Source organism: Epinephelus fuscoguttatus, linkage group LG21, assembly GCF_011397635.1.
Source record: "Epinephelus fuscoguttatus linkage group LG21, E.fuscoguttatus.final_Chr_v1".
NCBI lineage: Eukaryota > Metazoa > Chordata > Actinopteri > Perciformes > Serranidae > Epinephelus > Epinephelus fuscoguttatus.
In genome coordinates this window covers 18,039,828-18,063,179 of record NC_064772.1, presented here as the reverse complement: position 1 = coordinate 18,063,179, position 23,352 = coordinate 18,039,828, and the positions used below count along the sequence as shown (strand labels likewise).

The 23,352-nt window shown below is 40.0% G+C and overlaps 1 protein-coding gene across 1 annotated transcript in view; it reads right to left on the bottom strand.

Annotated features, from left to right (window-relative positions):
* Positions 1–241: 241 nt before the first annotated feature.
* Positions 242–23,352, bottom strand: part of ptprn2 (protein tyrosine phosphatase receptor type N2) — a 176,056-nt gene continuing 152,945 nt past the window's right edge. Inside the window, exons 16-22 of the mRNA XM_049565193.1 lie at positions 19,282–19,359; positions 13,588–13,707; positions 10,049–10,215; positions 7,349–7,402; positions 6,259–6,323; positions 4,089–4,162; positions 242–1,731 (exon numbers count right to left, since the gene is read on the bottom strand). Coding sequence (XP_049421150.1) covers positions 1,660–1,731; positions 4,089–4,162; positions 6,259–6,323; positions 7,349–7,402; positions 10,049–10,215; positions 13,588–13,707; positions 19,282–19,359 — 630 coding nt within the window. The 3' untranslated portion in view covers positions 242–1,659. The remainder of the gene's footprint in view (positions 1,732–4,088; positions 4,163–6,258; positions 6,324–7,348; positions 7,403–10,048; positions 10,216–13,587; positions 13,708–19,281; positions 19,360–23,352) is intronic.

Sequence of the window (23,352 nt, the reverse complement as noted above, 5' to 3'; positions counted from 1 at the left end):
CCACTTTCTCCTCTGACAGAGCTGCTGAACCAAACATTTCATCTGTACAAACCTGCGAGTCTCCCCCAGATACAAATCCTCAGGGAGCGTGATACATCTTTTCTTTGTGACTTTACTAAGGCCACCATTCCATCAAATGCCATTCACTGTGAGAGAGGCCTCCTCCCTCCACTGTGTGTGTGTGTGTGTGTGTGTGTGTGAGAAACATTAAACACCAGGACAGCAAAGAAGTATAATCTGATCTGATTTATTATCAACCTGAATGTTACTTTTCACACAAAATATATAGTTCTCATTGAGGCTCTCAGTATACATTTCAGATAGCACTATATAGGGATTCATAAAGTCATTCATTGTCTATACATACAGGGAATAATCTGTCATGTTGCACAAAAATATCACAATATACCAGTGATGGAGGGACAAACAAACTTAGCAACAATTTAAGTTAAATATATCCTATTGTTACTAACCATACAGGAGCTATCTCAGTCAGCATATTCCTATTACATTTAATATTAACAGAGATGTTCATGTAACAATGTGTCAAATGTATGCAATGAGGAATTAAATTAAAAAAAAACACCTGATATGTCAAGAATCGTGATCTGTGAGGCTTTATAAGAATCAGCGCAGATGTCCGGACCCAAAATACAACAATACACACACACTTCAACATCTGTACATGTGATGCTGAGTATACAGTATAGTGGGTTGATTCGGATCACAGAGGAGAAGAAACATGTGAGGAGTTAATTTCCAAAACGCTATAGTAATCCAATACATCGATTCATTTAGGGGATATAATCTGTACAATATTAGGATTTTTACAGGCAGGAACTTTATTTACTTTACGCATTATTATTCTAAAAGTACTATAAGAGAGAGCTGCAATGATTAGTCCATTAGCATAAGAAATACTTTCTTTTTTTTAAGCAAAAATGCCAAATATTTAATGTTCCGGCTTCTAAAATGTGACAATTTCCTGTTTGTCTTTGTCATATATGACAGTGAAGTGAATATCTTAAGGTTTTAGACTGTTGGTCAGATAATATAAGCAAATTAAAGTAATTAAATGCCATTTTTTCCCAACACAATTTCAATTTCATCTGCATATTATCCAAAAACTAAAGTAATATTAGCTGCAGCTCTACTATAGTTTGCTTTAACTGTGCCAATAGTCATTTTGTAAGCGTCTGTATCAGTTTTTCCAATGGCAGATAGCTGATTTTGGAACAAAAACCTTCACTTGACATCACGTAAACAGCTCGTCAGCGGCACTAGAACGGTATGTTCAGGAACAACATCACAGTTATAGAGGACCGGGTTTCATATTGACAAAAAGTCTCACAGTAGGAGAGCTGATCTAAGTTCTCACGTCGGATCAGATCAGGCCCCGCTGGTCCGCACTCGAATAAAACGACACAGATCCCAGATCGACAGTCGTACTCTGAGGCAACATTTTTGCAAATATGGATCCAGGTGAGATATCTGGCACGACATTCATAAGTATACAGTATATATAGAGGTGAAGAGGAGGCAGAGACAGAAGAGAGAAACAGAGCGAGGAGAAGGGAGGGCAGAGAGAGATGTCAGTCTTGAGTGGGCAGAGGAAACCGGTGCTCAGCGAGCGAGAAGAAGGTGGGGGATGCGATGCCTTCACTGAGGAAGCGCTTTCAGGATGGCGTTCACCTCCTCTGCCACGGCTGTCAGCGCAAACTCAAACTGCTCCTGAGGAGGAGGAGGAGGAGGAGGAGGAGGAGGGAAGAAAGTTTTAGTTTAGTGTGCGTACAAGTGTGTAAATGCCATTTCAGAATGATTGGCAACTGCTCCCTCCTCCTCCTCCTCTTCCTCCCTCTCTCCTGACCCTATGCTGGATGTGTTTGGCCACAGACTAGAGGTGAAGGTGAACCACTCTTTGAGCTTTCAGCTCGGAGTGCACGCGTACCCAGCATCGATCCAGCCAGGTGTGTCTTAAAATAAAGCTTTTGAGTCAAGCTGTCTCTCAGCTCTCTGTGTGTGTGTGTGTGTGTGTGTATGTGTTTGTGAATCCCACTCATAGTTTTCCCCAAGGAGTGCAAAAGGGGGCTGATTGATGTTTGCCCCATGGACCTGGTGTTTTTATATTCTTCTCCTCTCCCCAGGCTGCAGGCCACGGGGTCCTCTCACAGAGAAAAGGTACGTAGGAGTTTGGAGGGAACAGTCTTTAGATGTGTCAACACATAGCCTGCCATAGTCTGGCCTGAGGATAGGCTAAATCAATACAGAGAAGTCACCGGTGGCCGTGCCTTTCGCTTTGCAGTGGAGATTATCTGGAGTGATTAGCTTTTCTATTTTTATGTGTCTTCAGATGTTGTGATAGGGCCTGAGAATATGTAACTGCATCTATCTAAATATATATATATATATATATACATATATATATGCCTATATCTAATCCCAAGATGCCTTTAAAGTTCTGTGTGTTAAATAAGATACTTTTACAAGCAGGTTTCATGCTGTTCACATCTACACCACTGGGGGGAGATCAATCTCTGCTCGACAGATCAGAGATGGATGGTTAGCGAGGAAGAAAAACGGTCACACATGCTGTAATTACTGCACGTTGATGTCTGTCAAAAGCAGTAACCAGAAAAAGAAGGGAAATAAATGTTCTCTTTATTTGTTTTCTGGCGAGGTCTATCCAAAAAATAAAGTGGCAACATCATGAAGGAGGAAAAAACCCCCACAACAGATAATTGGTTGTCCAATCCTAACACTAAATTTCATACCTCATTACAATCTAATTTCTGTGTAGACCCAGCATGACGCCACAAAGTGGAATCAACAATATTCCAATAAATTCACTTAGACTTGTCAGAGGAAGAAAAAGAGAGAGTGCCTGAAAAGCTTCTCTTGGCTGAATACAGCAGGGCTGTAAAAGCAGCATTAATGAACCATCTAGGAACACTAGAGTCTGTTAGCAAGCAGCTTCCATAAATATTATCACCCACTGCTGCACGAGGTTCGCCTTTATTATTATTATCATTCCTTCCAATTACAAGAGAGAAACAAAAGAGACTTCCTACCTATATGTGCATTAGTAGATGAGAGGAAACACTTTGCTCACACCCTAAAACTACCCAAAATGCTGTGAGGTGGAGGTCCCGCTGTGAGGATTTCAGTAGCAGCATTTTATTAGATTAGACAGGAGTATGAAATCTGCAGTAGTAGACTGGTAAAATGTATAAAGATGAAACGGAAACAAAAGATAAAGACAATGTTAAACGGGATGTTTGTAATTTGAGTCATTGTCTCAGTCATTTTTGAAGCAAATACACCAAACGTTAGCTTGTTGTAGCTTCAAAATTGCGATATATTGCTATAAAGTGAACATATTTTGGTTTTGGGGTGTTGGTCAAATAAAATAAGCTGTCTGAAGACATCACAGATGAGCATTTTTTCATTATTTTTGACATTTTACAGACCCTAAGATTTATTGATCATAAAAATAATCCTTAGTTGCACATCTATTTAAGCCTGCTTTTGAATCATGGGTGTAGATTTAAAAAAACATGAAAGTAGCATAGGACTTTTATACTGACAAACTGCTGGAAGGTGATGCACAACGGTTGCAATCTGCCATAAAATGGAAAAAATCACTACAATGCAGGAAATGAAGTGTTACCTAACGCTAAACCTCCACCTTTGCTCTGATTCATTTACCACTTTCTATTATATTACATAAAAACAGTACATTTAACTCATTAATGTCTGTTTATAAAGTGATTTAAACAAAGAGAAAATCTCAAAATGATGCAGCTTAATAGACAAAATACTTCAGTACCGGGAGATCTTGGTCAGTCTCCCTGTGTGTTGCAATAAATGTGGAACACTGAGTTATTATCTTCCAAGACAATGTTTTTCTAATCCTGCAGCAGTTATCAATTACCACATCATTTCCCCTGATCCAGTGCACGTGAAGTAGACAATCGTCTGTTTGAATGACTGCAACCCCTCCTCCCTTGCTGCTTCCCTCTCTTCTTACTCCTCCTCCTCCTCCACCCCCCATCTCCCCCACCTCTCTAACTCAAAGCCGGGGACCTTACCTTTGTCTGGACCATGCCAGCTCTCTGGTCTCTCAAGTGCTCCAGGGTAGCGGCAATATCAATCTCTTTAGCACCTGCAACAGACCGAAAATTGGACTGAGTTCAAAGCAGCGGAGTAATCCAGCTCACATCTGTCAATCTCTCTTTATACTGGGCTCCCTTTGGAACAGCGCAGCGATTGAAAATTATTACATTCATCCCTCGAAAGACTTGGACGAGAGCCACAGACTGTTTCTCGATAAAATATGCAAGAGGATATTTTTGGGGTCTGGGAAATGTGCAATAATGCATTCAAAAACGCTAAGCGCTGGCTTCTGTGTGAGAATCATGTTCAAAAATTGGTTTAGATTATGTGCAACTATAAAGTCTGCGAAGAGCTTTTTGATACAACAATATCTGAGTGTGTGTGTGTGTGTGTGTGTGTGCATGTATGTGTGTATCTGAGACTCAACAAACTCTAATTAAAATGATTTATTGCCTTTGCAGCAGCCATACTGATGATTAACCTATGCAACAGTTGCTCGCCTTCAACAGTGATCAGCTGCTGTTGAGTTAAGTCTGTTTTGGCTTCCAGAGTGTGTGATGTTAATCTGAAAATCTTATTCTTCTTTTAGATTTATGGATCTCAAGCAGCACGCCAGAGCTCATTTGAGAAAACCGACGGAGAAGGAGGGTGAAAACCGCAGAGAGCCCCTGAACTCTCAAGATGTTTTGAAAGTGAGGCAGAGAAAGGAAGCAAAAGAGATAGAGCAAGAGTGAAAATGTACGTGTGTGTGTGTGGGTGAGAGAGAGTAAAAAAGAGGGATTTAATGCAGCTGGACTTAGTACTCAAAGTACTCCAGTGCTCCCGACAAGACTTTCATGTCTCTGAAGGGCTGGATTCCAAAGTTAAGCTGAAGAGAGGCTCTTCGAACCAAAGAGAGAAAAAAAGCTTTGGAGAGTGAGATTATGTTCATTTTATACATTCGATTCTGGAGCAGGAAACAAAAGGTTAAAAAGAGACCGGGTGGCACCTTTCATCACCGCGGACAACAGCGCATTCGTCGCTGAACCAGATGAACTCTATCAGGACGGGTCAGTCTTATTACTGTTTTACAGAAAGTGAAGGGAAGGTCTGCATCAGGGGCGGCCGTCCTGCTAACCTGCTCTGACGGGCTGGGATCGCAGGAGGAGGGCATGCAGGGGGTGAGGGGGAAAGGGCAGAGGTCAAAGGGCAAAGAGCAGGGGGCGGGCTGAGCTATGGAGGGCTTTAACGTGACGTAATGCAGCCACCCAACTCCTTCGCAACAAACATCCAAATGTGTTTGTATGTCAAACTTGGACATCTCAAAGAATATAAAAACAAAAATATATTCATACAAACGTACTCAGCTGCGACTTGTGGCAGAGATTCAGCTAAAAACAAGAGTGTGGCTTGTCACAGGAACCTAAAATTTAGAAACAAATCAAACCAGTCCTGTTTTACATGTAATGATACACCCACACCACAAAGATCCCTTTCAGGCAGGTTTCCCTGCGCAGTTGTTTTATATTTATTTGTGCATAATGATTTCTTCGGTAGACGGCCATGATGGCTCCAAGTTACTGTCATTTGTGACCAATTGCAGACTATCTTCCCTGGCTGCTTTTTTTATTATATGATGCTAACTAGGGGCCGACTCCATTTTAAAGTCAAAATTGCAGAAAAATATAAAAAATAACATGTAGATTTTTTTAATCTCTGGCGGTTTAGTTTAGATTTTTGTAAATAGGATTTAGGATACAGATTAATAATAATATTGATGAAATAAACCCGTTGTTCCCATTAAATATTAAATATTGATTCCAACCTTTGGCAAATTCTGATTTCCCCTTTAAACATTTCATTTCCATGCATGCGCTATCTAAATTCATGTTGCAGTCGTGATGCAGGTCAATATGGCGTGACGGTGGCTTAAACAGATAATTACTAATGTGGGTCTCTTTTTCATTTTTCCTTCTCTCTTTGTTCCATTCCTCCCAGCTCCCCTCCATGTCTGCCTCTGTCTTTGCTCGCCTCTCCAGGCCTCAGAAAAAGTCACCCTCTAATGCATCCCCAAGACCCTCTGTTGAAAATGAGAGGCTTTGGCGTTGCCAGGGCAACACTTCAACGCGAGCAGAAAAGAGTGAAAGGGAAGCCATTGATCGTTACCTTTAGCCATCCTATTGAGGACCATGTCAATCAGAATGTAAGTCCCACTCCTGCCAGCTCCATCACTGCGGAGAGTCAGAGAGAGGGAGAGAGATGGAGATCATTAAGGTGGCAGAGTGAAGCTTTAATCTCAGACTGTTTTTCTTATAAGGAAACAAATTGCTCATTTACATCTGCATCTGCTGAGAGACTGTGGAGTATATTTAAACACAAATTAGTCTATGCACACAGACACACACTGCTCCATCTACCTAAAACCTGATATCACGGATAAAAAAGAATTCTTAAATAGCAAGAAAATCAATAATAATCCTTACAATTATTATAAAAAATACCTGAACAGATCTGAATATTTGATGTTCCAATAAATGTGATTATGTTAAACCTTTGCACACGAGTGCATGTGTGGTCTTGAGACTTGCTCAGCTATTGGGGAGAGGGGAATGGTTTCTGAGGCACACTGGGGACAAAGGCTTTTAAATGAATGCACCTCAGGAGCAGAGGAGAGGTTGAGAGGCCAGGGGCGGTTCGAGAACAGCTTTTGGAGAGCCTTGCTTTTCCATTACTCCAGAGATAGTCTTATGAAAAGCCTCCCTTTGTGCCCGCCGGCCATTCAACGGCTCTGCATGTTAATTGCAAACAAGGCGTGCACATCTCTCTAATAAAGGCAAGGCCAATAAAACAGGAGAGCGGCCTGAGCACCACTGCTTCATTAATCCACTGCTAGACACTCAGTCCGTACAGCTCCCTCAGAGAGAGCGCGGGCTGCTCCCCCCCCCACGCATGACTTAACAGGATGTGACTATTAAAAGTGGTCAGACAGATACCTGGTGTTTAATACAAACCAATCAAGGCCAGTTAACTAACTCAACCAAATGGGAAATAGAAGTGTCTCTGGCTGTCTTTGTGCCACAGCATAAAGACAGCCAGTGGAATAAACAGCAGCTCCAGTGAACCCAGATAGAGTAAATGGACTGAGCGGGTTTAGAATAAACAGCCTCTTCCCTCCAACACACAGGCCACGACAAACAACGCTATCCCAATTCAGCAGGATCAGCCACTGTCACAAGGTTCAAATAGTTATACTTGCCTGCAGTGAACAATTATCGGGCAAGATCGACCCCGGTAGCACTTGTTAACCTTTCTGAAAAAAAGAAAAAGAGAAAATTGGATGTTATTGCAAGTTGACGGCAAGTTTTCTTAAATGCACAGGCTGCTGCTCTTAAAAACAAGGTTGATTATTTTTGCTGAATAATAACAGACATAATTAAAGCAAGTGTGACTCATGAGGGACGTTTGTGGTCTGGATGAAATTAATGACAGCAACAATCAAAAGAGCACACAGAGTCTTGAGAGACGCACCCCCTGCTGTCAATCAATCACTTTAATTTGAGGACGGAGAAATAAATCAGTGTCACACCATGTAAATAAAGCCAGCAGTGCTTCAAACAGCATTATTGTGACATGTGGGGTGATGGACGTGGCGGTGTGATGTTGTGATTGCCGACCGCCGACGCATTAACCCCAGCCAATTATGAATGTTATACACCACAGGCGCGGTGAAGGCCAACAAGCCTTTTCACACCCCACTGTTGCCATGGAAACTGACTACACTGAGAGCTTACGCGTCTTTCCATTTCCCTCGTTTTTCACCTTTCAGCGACAAAATGACAAATAAATGGCTGAGTGTCTCATCATATCTCTGGTGTTTCCAGTCTGTCTGGTGTTTTATGTCACTTTTTTAAATACTTATTATTTAATATCATTATTAAGAAACATGTAAATTAACCAATGAATATAGAGCACACTGCATCAGTATACTATAATATCAATTATTTTGTCAATTTGCAGTTACTACTTCTACTATAGTACTTCTACTACTACCTGTTATAATAATAATGTGTTGTAGCTTATAATTATATTCTATATTGCTAAAAATACCAAAATACCATATATTTATAGAAATATGTTGCATTAAATATTGCTAGTTTTTATCTGTTTTCATTTTCATTGCTTTTCATGTTAATTTAACCTCAGTTTTTGTATTTTCTATGTTGTATTTGTGGAGTTTTCTATCTATATGGAAGCTAAAAACTAAAGTTGTGAACTGCATTTTCCACGTGCAAGGGTGTAGGTTTCATGTCACCATTGGGCGGGGTGGGACATAAGAAACAGGGGGTTTGGTGGTCCTGTGCCAGAAAATTTTGAGCATCAAACACTTAATTTTTCTGCATTCTGGTGAATTTTTCTGCACCAATTTATGGTGTAAATGTTACAGCTATTTTCATGTTTCCATTGGGTGCACAAATACACATGTTCTAAATATTAAGGGGGGCATGTCCCCTGCAAGATAAAACTAAAATGGTTAGTTAGGGAAACAAAAACTACTTGCAGCTAGGTACCAAAAAATAGGCTTTTTATAATTTGGGTGAACCCAAATTTTATTGACGGGGGACAAATACACATTCTAAATATTGAGTGTGGCATGTCCCCTGCATCCCCCCTTAAATCTACACCTATCTGATGTCATCATGAGCTTTGAGCTTGTATTTTAAGTTTTCTTTTTTATATCTTTTGTGCATTTGTATTTTATTTGTACACCATTAAATGTATATCTTCTGCATGTTAAGCATATATATATCATAAAAATCTGACTATGTCCTCAGTTAAAGAGCAAACAGAGATGGTTGGAGTTCCCATGCAAGCCAGAGGAAGGAGCAGTGAGGAGGAGAGGGAGACAGAGAGTCAGGAGTGAGAGAAAGACAGTTTGTGCACAGGCCTGGCTGAGGAGACACAGTTTCCAATGATCACTTTTGTGACTATGCAACTGGGCTCATATTACTAGCTGCAACATCACAAAAATGACACTGGCAACCGCAAAATACCAAGTTGGCCGAAACCGTGAAAACCGTGAGTGTGTCCGCACATTGTGAGGATCTGAGACCTCTGAGTCACACAATCAGAGAGCTTTACTGTAGATTCCCAATATCCTACAGCAGTGTTAATGGAGTTACATCAAGGCAATCTCATCGTTAGGGAGACCTCGACAGCAAAGGAAAACTTATGTTTGTAATCAAAACACAGCTCAAACCTGCACACCAATGTCATAAATAGACTGCGAGCTACACCCCGTTTAATTCAAGAAAAAAAAAAAAAGAAGCAGCAACTCTGTCAGGAAAGGATGACATGATAACAGTGCACATCCTTTTTTTCTCTCATCTGCATTACAAACCAGAGGGACAGACTTCCATCCACAAATCAGATGCATCTTTTCTCATTTGGAGGGCTTTTCCTATCCCTCTGGATTCTCCCAGAGGAGCTATTGCTGCTCTTCTGCCAGAACACATTATATGGAGAACAGAGTGAGGTTATTCAGTCACTAGCTTTCCCCCTCTCCCATGTTTTTAGTGAGACAGCTCTCATTTAATTGGGTGTTTGAATTAGGTGTTTTTTTTTTTTTTTTCCTTTTCTTCCCAAGCCAAGCCAGGCAGTGCGGGACTGTTAATTTGCTGCATCACATGTGCTGGAGGGAGGTGAGGGGAAATAGGCCCAGGATGAAAGGGATAGTAGTACAGAAACACAGTCCTTATTAGATCAACCATACTCTAGGACACCAAAAGGCAGAGGGGCAAAAGGGAGACGGACCAGAAAGGCGCTGACAGAATACAGAATATAAGGGAAGATGATTAAGAACAAGCTCAGGATAAAGGCCAGTTTGTAAAGGTGGAAATCTGTCTGAAATCTGCCAGTCGCCAGTGTTTGAGGCCAACCGGCAGGACCTGCACTCTACCTGCGGAAGTCTAACAGGGTCCTGGCAGAGTTGGGGATCCCACGGTCCATCCAGGACAGGAAGTGGAACTGTGTGACGGTGCGTGTCTCGTTGGTCTGCAGGTTCTTCAGATAGAAGCTACGCACCAGGAAGTCCTCACACCAGATGTGCTCTGACACCAAGTTGACCTAAATATAGAAATGTTCGGTTAATTAATTACAGCTTCACACACATTCATTACACAAATGCTTTTAAAGGTTAGTTTTCTGACTAACTCCTTGTAGGTAATCACCAGTATAATGACTAAGCAGGTAAAGGCAAATAATAGAGCAGCTAGGACAGTCTGGTAAGTTCAGAAAATGACATAACTTTACTGTAATACAGCCTTTAAAACCAAGAATAGAGAACACTTACGATATTACGATATCCAAAATCTAAGATGATATCTAGTCTCATATCACAATATCAATATCATGTGGCCCTGCACAAAATCCTTGTGGTATCTAGCCATGCACACAGTTTTAGTTTCCCTAACTAACAATATATTTTAGTATCATCCTGTTCACAGACACTCAAGTTGAAAGATACTGTGAGAAGGAAGGTGGACATTTGCCTTAAATAGTTTTTAGTTTACATGCAAGCTTTGGAAAGACAAATGATTATAATTAAAGATAATTTTTTTGCCTTTATTGATAGGACAGTTGCAGATTGAGAGGAGACATGGGAGAGAGAGGGGGAGATGACAGGTCAGAATCTGGTGGAGAAATGTAAAGCCACCAACTATCCAATAATGGAGGGAAAGATTGAAGAGTGCATATTTGATGGAAAGCATAACGACAAAGCTCCAACTAAGGACTGGTGTTTTCAACTTATAAAAAAAGAATCGAATCTGGGCCGCTGCAAAGGACCCAGCCTATAGGTGGCGCATGCTCTAACAGGTGAGCTAGAGGTTGCCCCAAGGGATTATAAAATTAATGTATTTGTTAGACAGGGTTTAAATAAATGGTTCACAGTAATTTAAGATATTCTTTTCAAAGTTTTTAGTGGAGGTTAAGGGCAAAGGTTGCTTAACAACATTGGGGGTGGACACACATGTGTAGGGGGGTTTGCAGATAATTTTAAGCATCAAACACTTAATTTCCTGCATTGTGATAAATTTCCATGTGCCATTGCATCAGCTTATGGTGTAAATGTCTTAATTTTGCCAAAAATTCCTCTGCTACACTTTCCTCTCCTCTGTTGCTGGCGATGTGCTCCCACCTACAGTATGTTAGGGGTAACTTTGCGTGGTGAAGTTTGATACACCAAATACTGTAAGAATTATTTGTTCACTGTGCATGTGTTGAACATAGACCTGAGGCATTGTTGTTATGAGTAATGTAAGAGATGAATATAGACTCAGGAGCCACTATAACTGTAGGTACAACTGTAAACTATAACTGTAACATCTAATGCAATCAAATACAGCAACTCAGCCAAAAAATCAACCCTTACAATAATAATATCAACAATAACGTTTGATTGACAGAGAGGAGTGTCAGAGAGGTGTTAATTTAACTATGTGTTTATTATCGAGGCTGTAGGTTGCAGTGATGTAAACCTGAACCCATTTTCAAACATTAAGGGGGGAGAATATTAGAATCACAATTGAATATAATGTAGTCTAGAACACCACCACTGTAATGCTGCATCTTAAGTTTCACAATAACATGCTAATTAGTATGCTTAAACAGTATGTGAGATTTATTAGTATGTATGAAATCTACTGTAGGTATGAAACCAATAGTATGTGCATTGCCTACTATTTGCAGTTAAATACTAAAGTGATTTTACATAAATATCCCACAATGCAGTGCGGTAGACAACACATTCATAGTGGACACCATCCAAAAGAGCTCTGTAATGTCAGTAACACTTCAATTTCAGTGTAAGTTAAGATTTCACTTTGCTAGGGGTTAATTTTCAAATTGTTGGTAGAGCTGAGGATGACATGTTACATGTCTCCAACTGGCAAGGAGGCTCTAAGGAAGTGATGTGGTAACTCAGTGTCTCAGTGTCAGTGCATCCAAAAAAAATCATACAACTGTTAATTCACACAAAGTATGCTGAACGATTCACATTAGGTATGAACTGTAGTGCACAGTATGCATGCGCTTTGGAATGCAGCGTTTGTTCTTATACATTTTTGGGTCTCCACTCTAGACACCTCACCTGATTGGCCAGTTTAAATTGGGAAGGCGGGCTCTTATACTACATGTATATGAGTGCAATGGAGGAGCTGAGTTCAGTCTTATGAATAAAAAGACTGTTTGAAGAGCAGAAATTTAGAGGTTTCTTTTTTTTTAGTCATATTAAAAGCTTTGAGATATCAGCCTCTGAGATTCTTGTCACCGCACAACTCTGTCTCCTAGAAATTATGTTTGTATATTAATAAATGGTATTGTGATGTGCAGGACTGTGACACCAGAATCCCAGGTTTACATCCAGACTTCTGTCTGTGGTTTAACAGTATTTTGGTTAAAGGTGTAGTGTGTAGGATTGAGTGGCATCTAGTGACTGAGGTTGCAGATTGCAACCAATTGAAAGTTCTCCCATGTGCCAAGTGTATAGGAGAACTACAGTCGCCAATGCAAAAAACATAAAAATCTTCATTTTAAGGTTAGGGAAGATCGTGATTACAGTTAAAGTTAAAGGTTATGATGTAATCAGTATGAGTGGATATTGTATAGCATGATTGCCTATTTCAGTGGAAAACAAATGAAATACATTTTCAGTGAACATTTTGCTGATACGTCCAGTATAAACACTTTTGCAACTTGCCAGGTACGTTAATTAGCAACATTACGTTGTTATGTAATAGTAAACATAATTTGCTTGGCATTATATTTGTTTTCTCAAATTATTTGTATGTCAACATAATTCCAAGGACTTCTTAGACTTTTAGGATAAAATTAGTGAAAGTTTTTCCCTTGTAGAGCCCAAAGTTAGTAAAAATTATACTTGAAAAATACAACAGCAACACGTTTGTCTAATTTTCTATTCTACTCTTTAATTTATTTCTATTTAATGGTGTTTAAATCTTCTTAAGTCTGTTTATATGTGTTTCTTTTGTGAAATACTTTGTGACGTTCTTGCCTGGTATCACTCAGAAATGTCAACTTGTTACACTCTGTTTCTATCTTCAGTCCACTCAGAGGAGTGGGCGTATTTCAAGGTCTGGAGCCAGGCAAGTGACGTTCTGTTCTGAGAGGGTGCCATACATATAAAGATACTGAAATACTTTTGCAAAAACAGTGTCCGTATTACTCAACAATTTTCACGAGGACTATTTATTTGGAAGAAAGTAGTTCCACTAAGAGCTGTTCACAGTGACAAGCCATGCTGCTCTTGAGGTATTAGACAAAAATCTCAAAACCTCAGCAAATAAAATCAAAACTATTTACATGGCTATTCACCACTAAAAGGAAAAAACATGTTTTTAGTTATTTGGGAAAAACGGAGTCTTTGAACTTCATAGCATCCAAGCTGTGTAACTTGTGCTTTATCTCTCACTGACATACCTCGTAGATGTGGTAGACGTCAGATCCTTCGTCAGGCCAGTAGTGATGACACTGCTTCACTCCATTTTCAGAAAGCGGGGTCAACATGACGACCACGACGCAGCCACTCTCCCACACCATCTACACACCAGGGGAAAAAGACGTCAGACCTCCCCCAGACACAACAACCCATTCATACTCATCAGTATGGCATTACAGTAGCGCTACCATGGAGCTGAACTGTGCCACTCAGAGCAGCATATTGCACATTAGCATTACATAGCGGCCTCGTATTAGAGTGAAATTGATTTCTTAATCTTGGTCCAGGAAGTATGAATAAATGTCACCTCTCTGTGTGCGACAAATGATAAATGTTGGGTCGAGCAGCAGGAGGGCGCGTCATGTGTCGCCCTCTCTCAGCCGTCTGAGTGAGATCACAACATCTACTGAGCTGCTGCTCCATTTCATCTTATCACAATCTAATGTGTCCTTGGGAAAAAAAAAAAAAAATACAGGGCCCATGGCAGCCATTAGGAAAATGAGGAGGAAACGCGGCTTTTATGATTGCTATAAAAACACAATGGCCTTGACTATACACTAATCACAAGCTTCTGTGATCCAGCCCAGTGGACACATTACACGCCAACTGTGCCAAGTGTGCCAACTGTGCCAGGATGTGATGAGATTAGGCAAGGTGATAATGTGGGGGAATATTCATTTAGTCTTGTAAGGTTTGGCAAATATTTGTAGGTGGGGAGCAAAAGGTGTAGTTTCTGTCTTCAGATAGTAAAGAGCCTGTCTCTGTTTCTTAATGTGCCAAACAGTGTTGTCACCAGATTTTTAACTTTGAGACAATACCTTGAAAAATACTGATATTTGATACCATTTTTGATCTCACAAGGAAAAATTGACATTGAGGGCATTAAGTTTATGTATTTATTTTTTTAAATTAAAAGATGAACATAGGCCGGAGGGTAGGCCTTAAACATAATAACATGACTTTTCTTTTCTTGGTTAGTAGCAGATAACAGCAGAATGATTATTTTTTTGACAACACAAGTACTGAAGAATTTCTACACTAAGCTCTAAAAACCTTCAGCTACTATAAATTATTTGTATAGAAGAAGGCAGGACGCTAAAAACATGGTGTCTAATTGAGTTGTTCAGACAGCAGAAGCTGTGCCTCTGAGAGTAGAGCGAGTTGTCCACTAATCAAAAGTTGGAAAAACTGCTTGTTCGATCCCCAGCTCCTTCAGTCGGCATCTCAAAGTAGCCTTGGGCAAGATACTGAACCCCAAACTGCACCCTATATGGTAGCTTCGGCGCACTAGTGTGTGAATGGGTGATTTAGACAAGTAGTTTGAAATGACTAGAAGTCCATTTGACATTTTACCACACCAGTACCAGTATCAGTAATGCCTCTGATACTGCCTAAAATGCTGTGCACAAGTCTACACATCAGCTTGATACCACATAATTTTTTTTAATACAGTAAAGTAGGTTCATACCTGGATAAAGCCAGAGCTTTTATTTTGAAGTGCTGTTTACTGCTGTAGAGTGAGGGACTAACAGACAGCTACTTGACAGAGACAGCAAACTAGCTCAACATGGCCAAATGTAAGTGGGATGCTAAATGTGTTAAACTGTGTGAACCTTGAACTAATGACTAAGGAGAAATCTGGACCCTGAGTCTGGACCAGTTGGGAACCACTGGTGTAAAGTTAGCAGTTAGCAAAATATGAGCAATATGGCGATATTCTACACCGCATAAAAAAAAAGTTCTACGGCATTCATTCTCTATATGTATTTGTTCATGTTTTGCAAAGGGATTTTATCTGCATCATGCCATACAGCAAAGAGAGCCATCACTTCATATCCTCACAGTGTTAGTACTGTACAGCTGTTACATTTTCTTTTTTTAAACACAGTGGTATTGGATCTGTCCTTAACATTAGCCGATATGCAGGTCCAGGTAGCAGAATGGGTACCAGGAAGGAAAAAAAATGGTAGAATATCTCTAGTGTCTACAGGTAGAGACTTAAATTTATTGATTTTTAAAACCTTTGAAAGATGATTTTTAATTTTTTTTAATTTCGTGCAGAGGAGTTTGACTCATTTTGACAAAATAAAAATAAAAATCAAAAGATGGATAAATAGAATTAGATAAAATGTTTGTGGCATTTAAGACCTTGCAAATTCAAATTTAAGATGATTTAATGAGTTTTAATATGTATAAAATAGAATTCAGGACTTTGCAAGGACCTGCAGACACCCCTGAAAACCCCCGAGAAGTTGCAGTTCTGTGAACTCTGATTGGCTTTTTTTTTGCACTGAATTCTGAGGGGAAGTGAGCAGGAAAGCAAGGCCCAGCAGAGCTAAGGTAATAGCCAGGGATGGAGGGAGGGAGGGGAGGTGGATGGAGGAGTGAAGGATGAAGGGATGGAGGAATGAGGAGTGGAGGATTAGAGCAGAGCCGCCTTTCAGAGTGCTGCCTGGGGCTGCTGTGGATTAGATAGGACAGAGCAAAAAGATTTGCCTCCTGCATGGTCCATTTGCATGAGAGTGCCAGTGTTTCCCCTGTTTGTTTACTTTTAATGGGGAGAGAGTGTTTTTTTTTCCTCATCCTGCCACAATCCAAGGTTTACCATATTGAATAATGAATGGCTACTACTTATTCACAGACACAGAACTGATGTTCATTGTGTCAGTCAATCTGTGTCTAATTTTCTGTCATTTTCTGCTTAATTGGGAAAGATTTAGAGTTGAGTTCATGGCTAAATAGCCCATTTCATTAGATAATGGATATGCATTTATTCACCTGGCACAGAAAAAAATTGGCAGACAAACAAATAACCAAATTGACTAAGAGATAATTATCAACTGTTTCATTTGAGGCACTTTCAAATTTACAAATTAAATACACCAGACAGGGCACCTTTTATTCCTGTTTGAGCTCATGTAGTCAATTAAGGTGAACTTTCTGGATAATATGTGCCGAATTTTTCTTTATTTTTTATAAATTTGAACTCCATGTTAGGACAAAGCTTATACATGAGTTTGTTTTTTGGGTTTTATGAGCAATTTACACCAAAAACAAAGACTATATTGCTTTTGGTGTGCAGAACCAATCCAGTCCAGGCCATACTTGGCGTTACCACCCTTCCCCAGTCACACACGGATGCCAACGTCTGTCCTAACACAAAGTCAGCACTATCATAATGATTCGAAATGAGTATCCATTCAGTACAAGACGCAGAGTGCAGAGTGCAGGGCCAGCTGGTCTGCCAGGATTTATGCTTCACACTTCTACATCCTGGTCACGGCTAGCAGAGTTACTTCACCATATGGAGGTGATGGGCCCACTAATTACGACAGTGCTGTCCTATTAACACATAAGAATGCCATTTGGCAACCATGCATCATTTAAGGCATACCTCCACACAATACGACATGTTTTACAATAGCCTATATCCACTGATTGATGGCAGGTTCGTCTGACATTTATGGACAAGGGAAGGAATGCAAATAGCGGGGAGAAAAATGCAAATATGAGCAAATATCTGTGCTGGTACAAATAATATTAGACTTCCTGAGGGTGTGAATAACTAGACTACTATTTACAACCGAATAGCTGCAGGTTTCTAGTATATATTCGGCTACTGACACTGTTTTATTGATGAGTAGGAACTGTAGAAGCACCAGTTTGTGTCTCTCATGTATTACCATTACATTTGATTGACACAGCCATGTGTACAATTTTCTTAAAAATATACAATTATTCTTGGTCTAACATAATAATAAATCTGGTGGTGTGGAACAATAAATCTGTACAGTATGTGAGGGACAATATACTCCAAGTTTGGGACCTAGAATTCCCATAATGCTCTGGGGGATGTAAATAGGAGGTATAATCAGAGACCTCTAATAAACAAGATGGCTCACTTCTCACCTCTTTAGGAAACTAGCGGTGGTCCTGTGCCTATTTTTTCTAATAGGAGAAGTGAATGTAAGCACAGACTGTGACCACTTATTTCGCCCAATAGTCACTTATATAGTTATTGGACCTATTTTTCACAAGCAAAATATCTCCCAAACATTCGGACATTAAAATGTATTTTTTCAAAAAGACAAATCAGGAGGAACTGACTTTGTTAGAGACCTGCCTCTGTCTTAGCAACATACTCTGGCAACTATTAAGCTAGAGGATACAAACAAGCTGCAAAATAAGGAGCTGCTGTAATTTATTAACGTAACGTTCACCACACTGCAAAATGAGGTGGGGGGAGAGGTGGCCACGCCCATTTCATAATCTTTTGTTAAAGAGCATCTCTGGCATAATGCTCGTTTGGATTTAGTGAGTTAAGCTGTGAGATACAACTTGAGCCCTGTCTTTTTTTTGCTGTTTTGCCAATGTTTGTTTACATTTTGGAAAATCGGCACCATGAGCAGTACGCCGAATAAATTACTTTTAGTTCCCGTTTGTAATGTTACCATAGATTACCCTGAAACTGAAGAAATCTGAAAAATGTCATGATTATCAAGTAAGTTCTGGAGTCATAAGAAGTATCATTTTTATGATTTCCAAACAGATTTATGAAAGTTTATTTGCTAAGTATATTGTACAGTGGAGATAACAGTAACCTTGGAAGGTGTGAGTCACACGGAATCTAAAAATATGTGTATCTCATCTATGTGTATCACTCTTACTGTGTTTGACTCAGAGAAGAAGGAGTGCGGTTTTTGATGTAAATTGCATCAGACGTTAATAGTAAATATTATATTTTGCTTGTGGCATATATGGAGTAACTTGAGAGGGTTACATATATATATATTTGTGCATCAAATTGATTTTTTTTCCCATAGATGCTAAAAAGAGACCTTGAGGATTCTGAAAATATGCCTAGAATATTGGTGTTGTCAAACGACCTTCTGGGCTTTTTAAGATATCCTAGATATTTGTACATCAGTTAAATGCTTCGCCCTGTTCCTTGAATGCAAGCAGCAAACTGCAGGGCTGAAAAATGAAGCCAACGCCAACTGCCAAGAACTGCAGTTCATCTAATGGCCACTTAAAGCTTGCTCAAAGAGCAAGTCAATCCTCATTGACCCCAATGTTAAAATGTCCAACTATACAGAAGAAATAAAGATGTTTACAGCATGCTACAAAAACAGTTTTGGTCCCTATTGCTAATTTTGACCTACATGACAGCTGTACAGTGGGTGAATTTTTGCTTAACTCACTCGTTTAAATTTAATCAAGGCTCAAGTTATGCATATTTAAGGGCGGGACCGCTTGAGTGCCAGGTGTTACCTCCCCAGCTCCACCCTCTGGTCCTAATATAATCACCTCTGGCTCCAAGATGCCAACAGCCAAAATGCCTTGAGGCTTCAAAGCGCAAGTCCACAAACCAATGGTTGACTTCACAGAGGCTACGTCCATTATTTGACACAGTCTATGCTTAAATGCAATGGTGGCACATGACAGGCACAAACTGCATCGCTTCATTGATCCCACCTTAAGAAATTCTAACATTGCTAAAACACCAAAAAAATAGTAAGCTAAACACATCTTGCACCAAGACAAAGACATCAGAATCACACAGGAATCGCTAAATCACACAAAACCACCTCTGTTGTGGTTCTTCCAAACCCTCATCTCTGCAGAGACAAGACAGTAAAAGATGAAAGCCCACAGCGAATGGAGATGGGTTTTACCTGCCAGAAGTCCGCCACGGTGGAAGGAAGTGGGCCCTGCGAGGCGATGTAAGTAGGGTTGCGAGGGTCATGGTCCATCTGGGAGAGAGGGAGCAGAGTGTGAGACAGTGTTTGGGCGGAGACTGGAGGATGAAAACATACAGTCTGGGTAAGAGACTTCAATCAAAGCCTCCATCTGGACGGAGGAATGAGAGCAGAAAATATTTCTTTCATTCACTGATTCAGTCTCTCTGTGCTTGTCATTCTTGTTCCTTCCCTGCTTTCTGTCTTCAAAATCTGACTATCATTTAAATGGGTTTGATCAGACTAAATGGAATATAAAGAAAACTACACACCATTTTGCACACAAGCTTTGAGCAAATACAGAATGATCTGTATTTAAACATCATGTTTGCATAAAAACACTGAAGAAGACCTTAGACTTTGATAGCTATCAAATTAGTCTCCAGCCCTTCCAACCCTTTTAATATTCAAAATAAAATCGTATCAATAAAGAATGTTTTCACTCATGCTTTAGTTAAGTCATGTACAGTCTTTTCTACAATGTCCTCACATCAAAGACCTCATGAAATAGCTCTCACATCTCAATTTCTGTCATGCATTGACGTGTTTCTGCAGGAAACATGATATAGTGGTGGGACTTTAAAGCCCGCAGGCTGTTGATGTGGGGAGCTGAGTGTTCAGGTGGGACATAATGACACGGGGGACTTGATTTGAGGGATGTGATTGAGACGTGATTGAGTAGGTGTTGGCTGCGGCGCCCCCCCCCCCCCCCCCCAAAATCAATGATCGCATTTTATTGAATGGAATTTTTATGCATCCCCTCGAGTGCGAGATGTATCAGTGGTAACATGTTGACATATTTTGCAGGAAAGAAAACAAGTGGGAAGTGATGAGAATGAACAACATGCTAATATTTTTGAACGTGTACTGAATGCTTTAGTTTGCAACTGTGTCCTTGAATGTGAGCGCCATTCACGTTTCACAGCACCTGAGAATTTACAGCCCCTGCCATACCGACAAAATATAAGTGGCATGGTTAGTGCTAATAGATTGCTGCAGGGATGACGCTTATTTGTAGGCCAACACTCAACATTGTCCTGGTTCCCTCGACGAAAAGCCAATGGGATTTTTCCATTGGAGTTTGAACTATCGCAGAAAATAAGGCAAACAAAAGTTTTTATGTGTTGTTCAGCAAGATAATCTTCACAAATAAACACCACATTTGTGATTTTTTAAGCATACATGTAATTGCCAGAAGTAAAACGCTAACGTTAGGCTACAAACAAACTATGCCACCACAATGAGGCTGTAAAGCTGTGTTCGCCGTGACAACACTTTGCCATCTCATTTAGCCACTTTTTAGGACACATCAAGTCTTCAAAATTTACGAGTGGGGCATTTACTGATGTGTTTTATAATGTGGAACAAAATGTGAAAGTCTATTAAGCTTGTGTTGACCACCTTATTTCAAGCATCTAGCCAAAAACCCACTGGCTTCAAGACGAGGAGTGCTAAAATGCTAACTCATTGCAGGTTTTAGGACATATTCCTGCAACGCTCGATTGCACTTCAGACAACCCAGCTACCAGTGCTGCTAAAGACAGTTAATTCCGATATTTGAAGGCTTTTTGGACAAATCAGTAAAAACTCACATTTTAATGAAATTTGTGGTCATAAGGTCTAAAAAAAACAAGGATACACTGGCAACGAATTTGAAACAGCACATCAAGTTGAAGCATCCGACCAGTCTTGGGAAATATCTGTGAGTTAATGACGATCACAATATTTTATTTCACATCAAATTTTGAAATATGAATGTCAACTAGTTCACTTTAAACTGTGTGAACTGAACTTTGAGCGAGCTATTGTGGAGTGTGAATGTGGGAACATATGATATATATGCACTGCTGATGATGGCATTGTAAGGACAGACAACACACCCCCACAGTGCTGCATTTTCATAAGTATAGGGATACACTCAATATTATTTACCGTAGATGCACCAAAGATAGGCTTATATGAGAAAAATGTAGTGCGTAAGCCACTTTCTTAATGGCTTTTTCTTGTGTTTTATTACGCTAAAGAACAACTTGTCAAGAACGCTAAACATGAGTGTAGAAGCTAAACATCTAGTTTTTCATTTCACTTCTTTGTGTGTTTCTTTGACTCATTTGTCAAGCTCATGGACCTTGACACTCACCCTTAAAAGGAAAATAAATATGGAGCATTTCTTCATGGGTTTAATATTACCATAATGATTTTCCCTCCTCGTGTTTAATAACCTCAACAGCAGGATTAATTCTTAATGCTCTGAACGGCTGATGGAACCAAATATACAACTTAAGTCCAAAATTTTAAATCAAAAATCAATTTCTTGTCTGTTCATGTCTTCATGTTTGTAATTTATTTTCATTATGGTGGATTAAAAATGTGAAATTGTTTTCTCTTTGAAATCTACTTCCAAGATGTGATTTAATTACAAGCTGGGCTCAGCAGAAACAGACTATTGCTGGTGTTGTTAAAGTTTTTCATTTTAATTGGACACTTGTGGTTGAATATCATCCTTGGTACATTTTAATTTGGTGATTTTTTGGAGCGTTTAGCAGAAAAATACTTAAAGATGCAGGTTCAAATTTGATCATATCTGAATGAGTTAATGATTTCTAGACATGTTATCTGAATCAGATGTGTGTATGAGATGTCAGGCAGGATGTTGGTATTCATTGTGGGTAGTGTAGTTGTGAGGAAACGGTCGTTGGGGGGCAGAAGTGAAGCGTGAGTGACTGAGAACGTTCTTTCAATACACCTACACAAGAGCTGGCTGCAATGTGAAAATTTGACTGCCTTTCTATTGAAGAAATTTTACAAAAGGACACATAAATGCAGGAAACATTATGTTCATTACCCACTGTTCTACTTCAATTAGGTATAACGGTTCAATTTTCTCTTCATGCTTCCTGGTTGAAATTCCTCTCGTGGATTTGTCAAAAAAAAAAAATCTATTGCTAGTGCTGCCACTCCATTTAGCCAATCTCAAGGACACAGACATGCTGTAGCTGTGTGTTGACATCCCTGCATGAATACTAAAGCGCAAACATGAAAGAGTAGTCCTGCGTTTCAGCTGTCCTCCCCTTGCCATTGTGGGAAGAAGATAGACTACAACAAAAAAGGCAAAGAAGTGCTCTTTGGTTTGAAGTAAAATAGCTTGTACTGAAATAGCTCGCACAAATATCTGTTCCCGGAGAAGCGTCTCAACTTTCAGCACCTTGCAGGAGCGCCTTGATCCCGTGTTTACGTAAGATAGAGCGCTCGGAGAAGCTAAATGCCGGCTTGAGCTCATCCCAGAAAGTTTGAAAACAAAAGCATGGAGAACAGGTGGGAAATGGAAAAGCCACACAGCGTTTGACTTTCTAAAAAAAAAAGGCCAGACAAGACAAAGACAAGCAGGCTTTGACCACATTTTGTGCCACTGCACATTCCTGCGAACCATTCCTCCTGCTAATGATGCCGTGCATCTGGGTGCGCTTGCATCGTTTGTGGTCAAGCATTAACCATTATCCAAGCTCTTCCCTGGGTGTGTGTTTGTATGTGCGTGTGTGTGTGTGTGTGTGTGTGTGTGTGTGTGTGTGTCGCCCTTTGCGTTGCAGGGAGCTCAGATCGCTACTTCCCTTTGCCTCTCTGACCCCTGATTCCCAGAAAGAAGCGACAGATTATTTACTCGTAGGCCACTGCCCCTGAAGCTAATGAGGAGGAAGAAGCCGCATTGACAGACATAATTATCACAGTTTTGCTGGGCTCAGCCAGGGGTCCCTTTTGTGGTGTAATTACTGTCCTTTCATCCACACACCACTGCATCTGCCATTACTTCACCCATCTTCAACATCCGTTTGTGTTCCTAGATGCTTTTATTTTTTTTCAACTACACCAAAACAGTCTCAGATAACTTTATACCCTTCTTCTAATCCGCCAATCTGATTTTTTGCCAACTTTTCTTGCTTGATTGATGAACTTTATCATAATATTATTCTATACAATGGCAAATGTCGCACTGTTTAAATCAGCTAAACA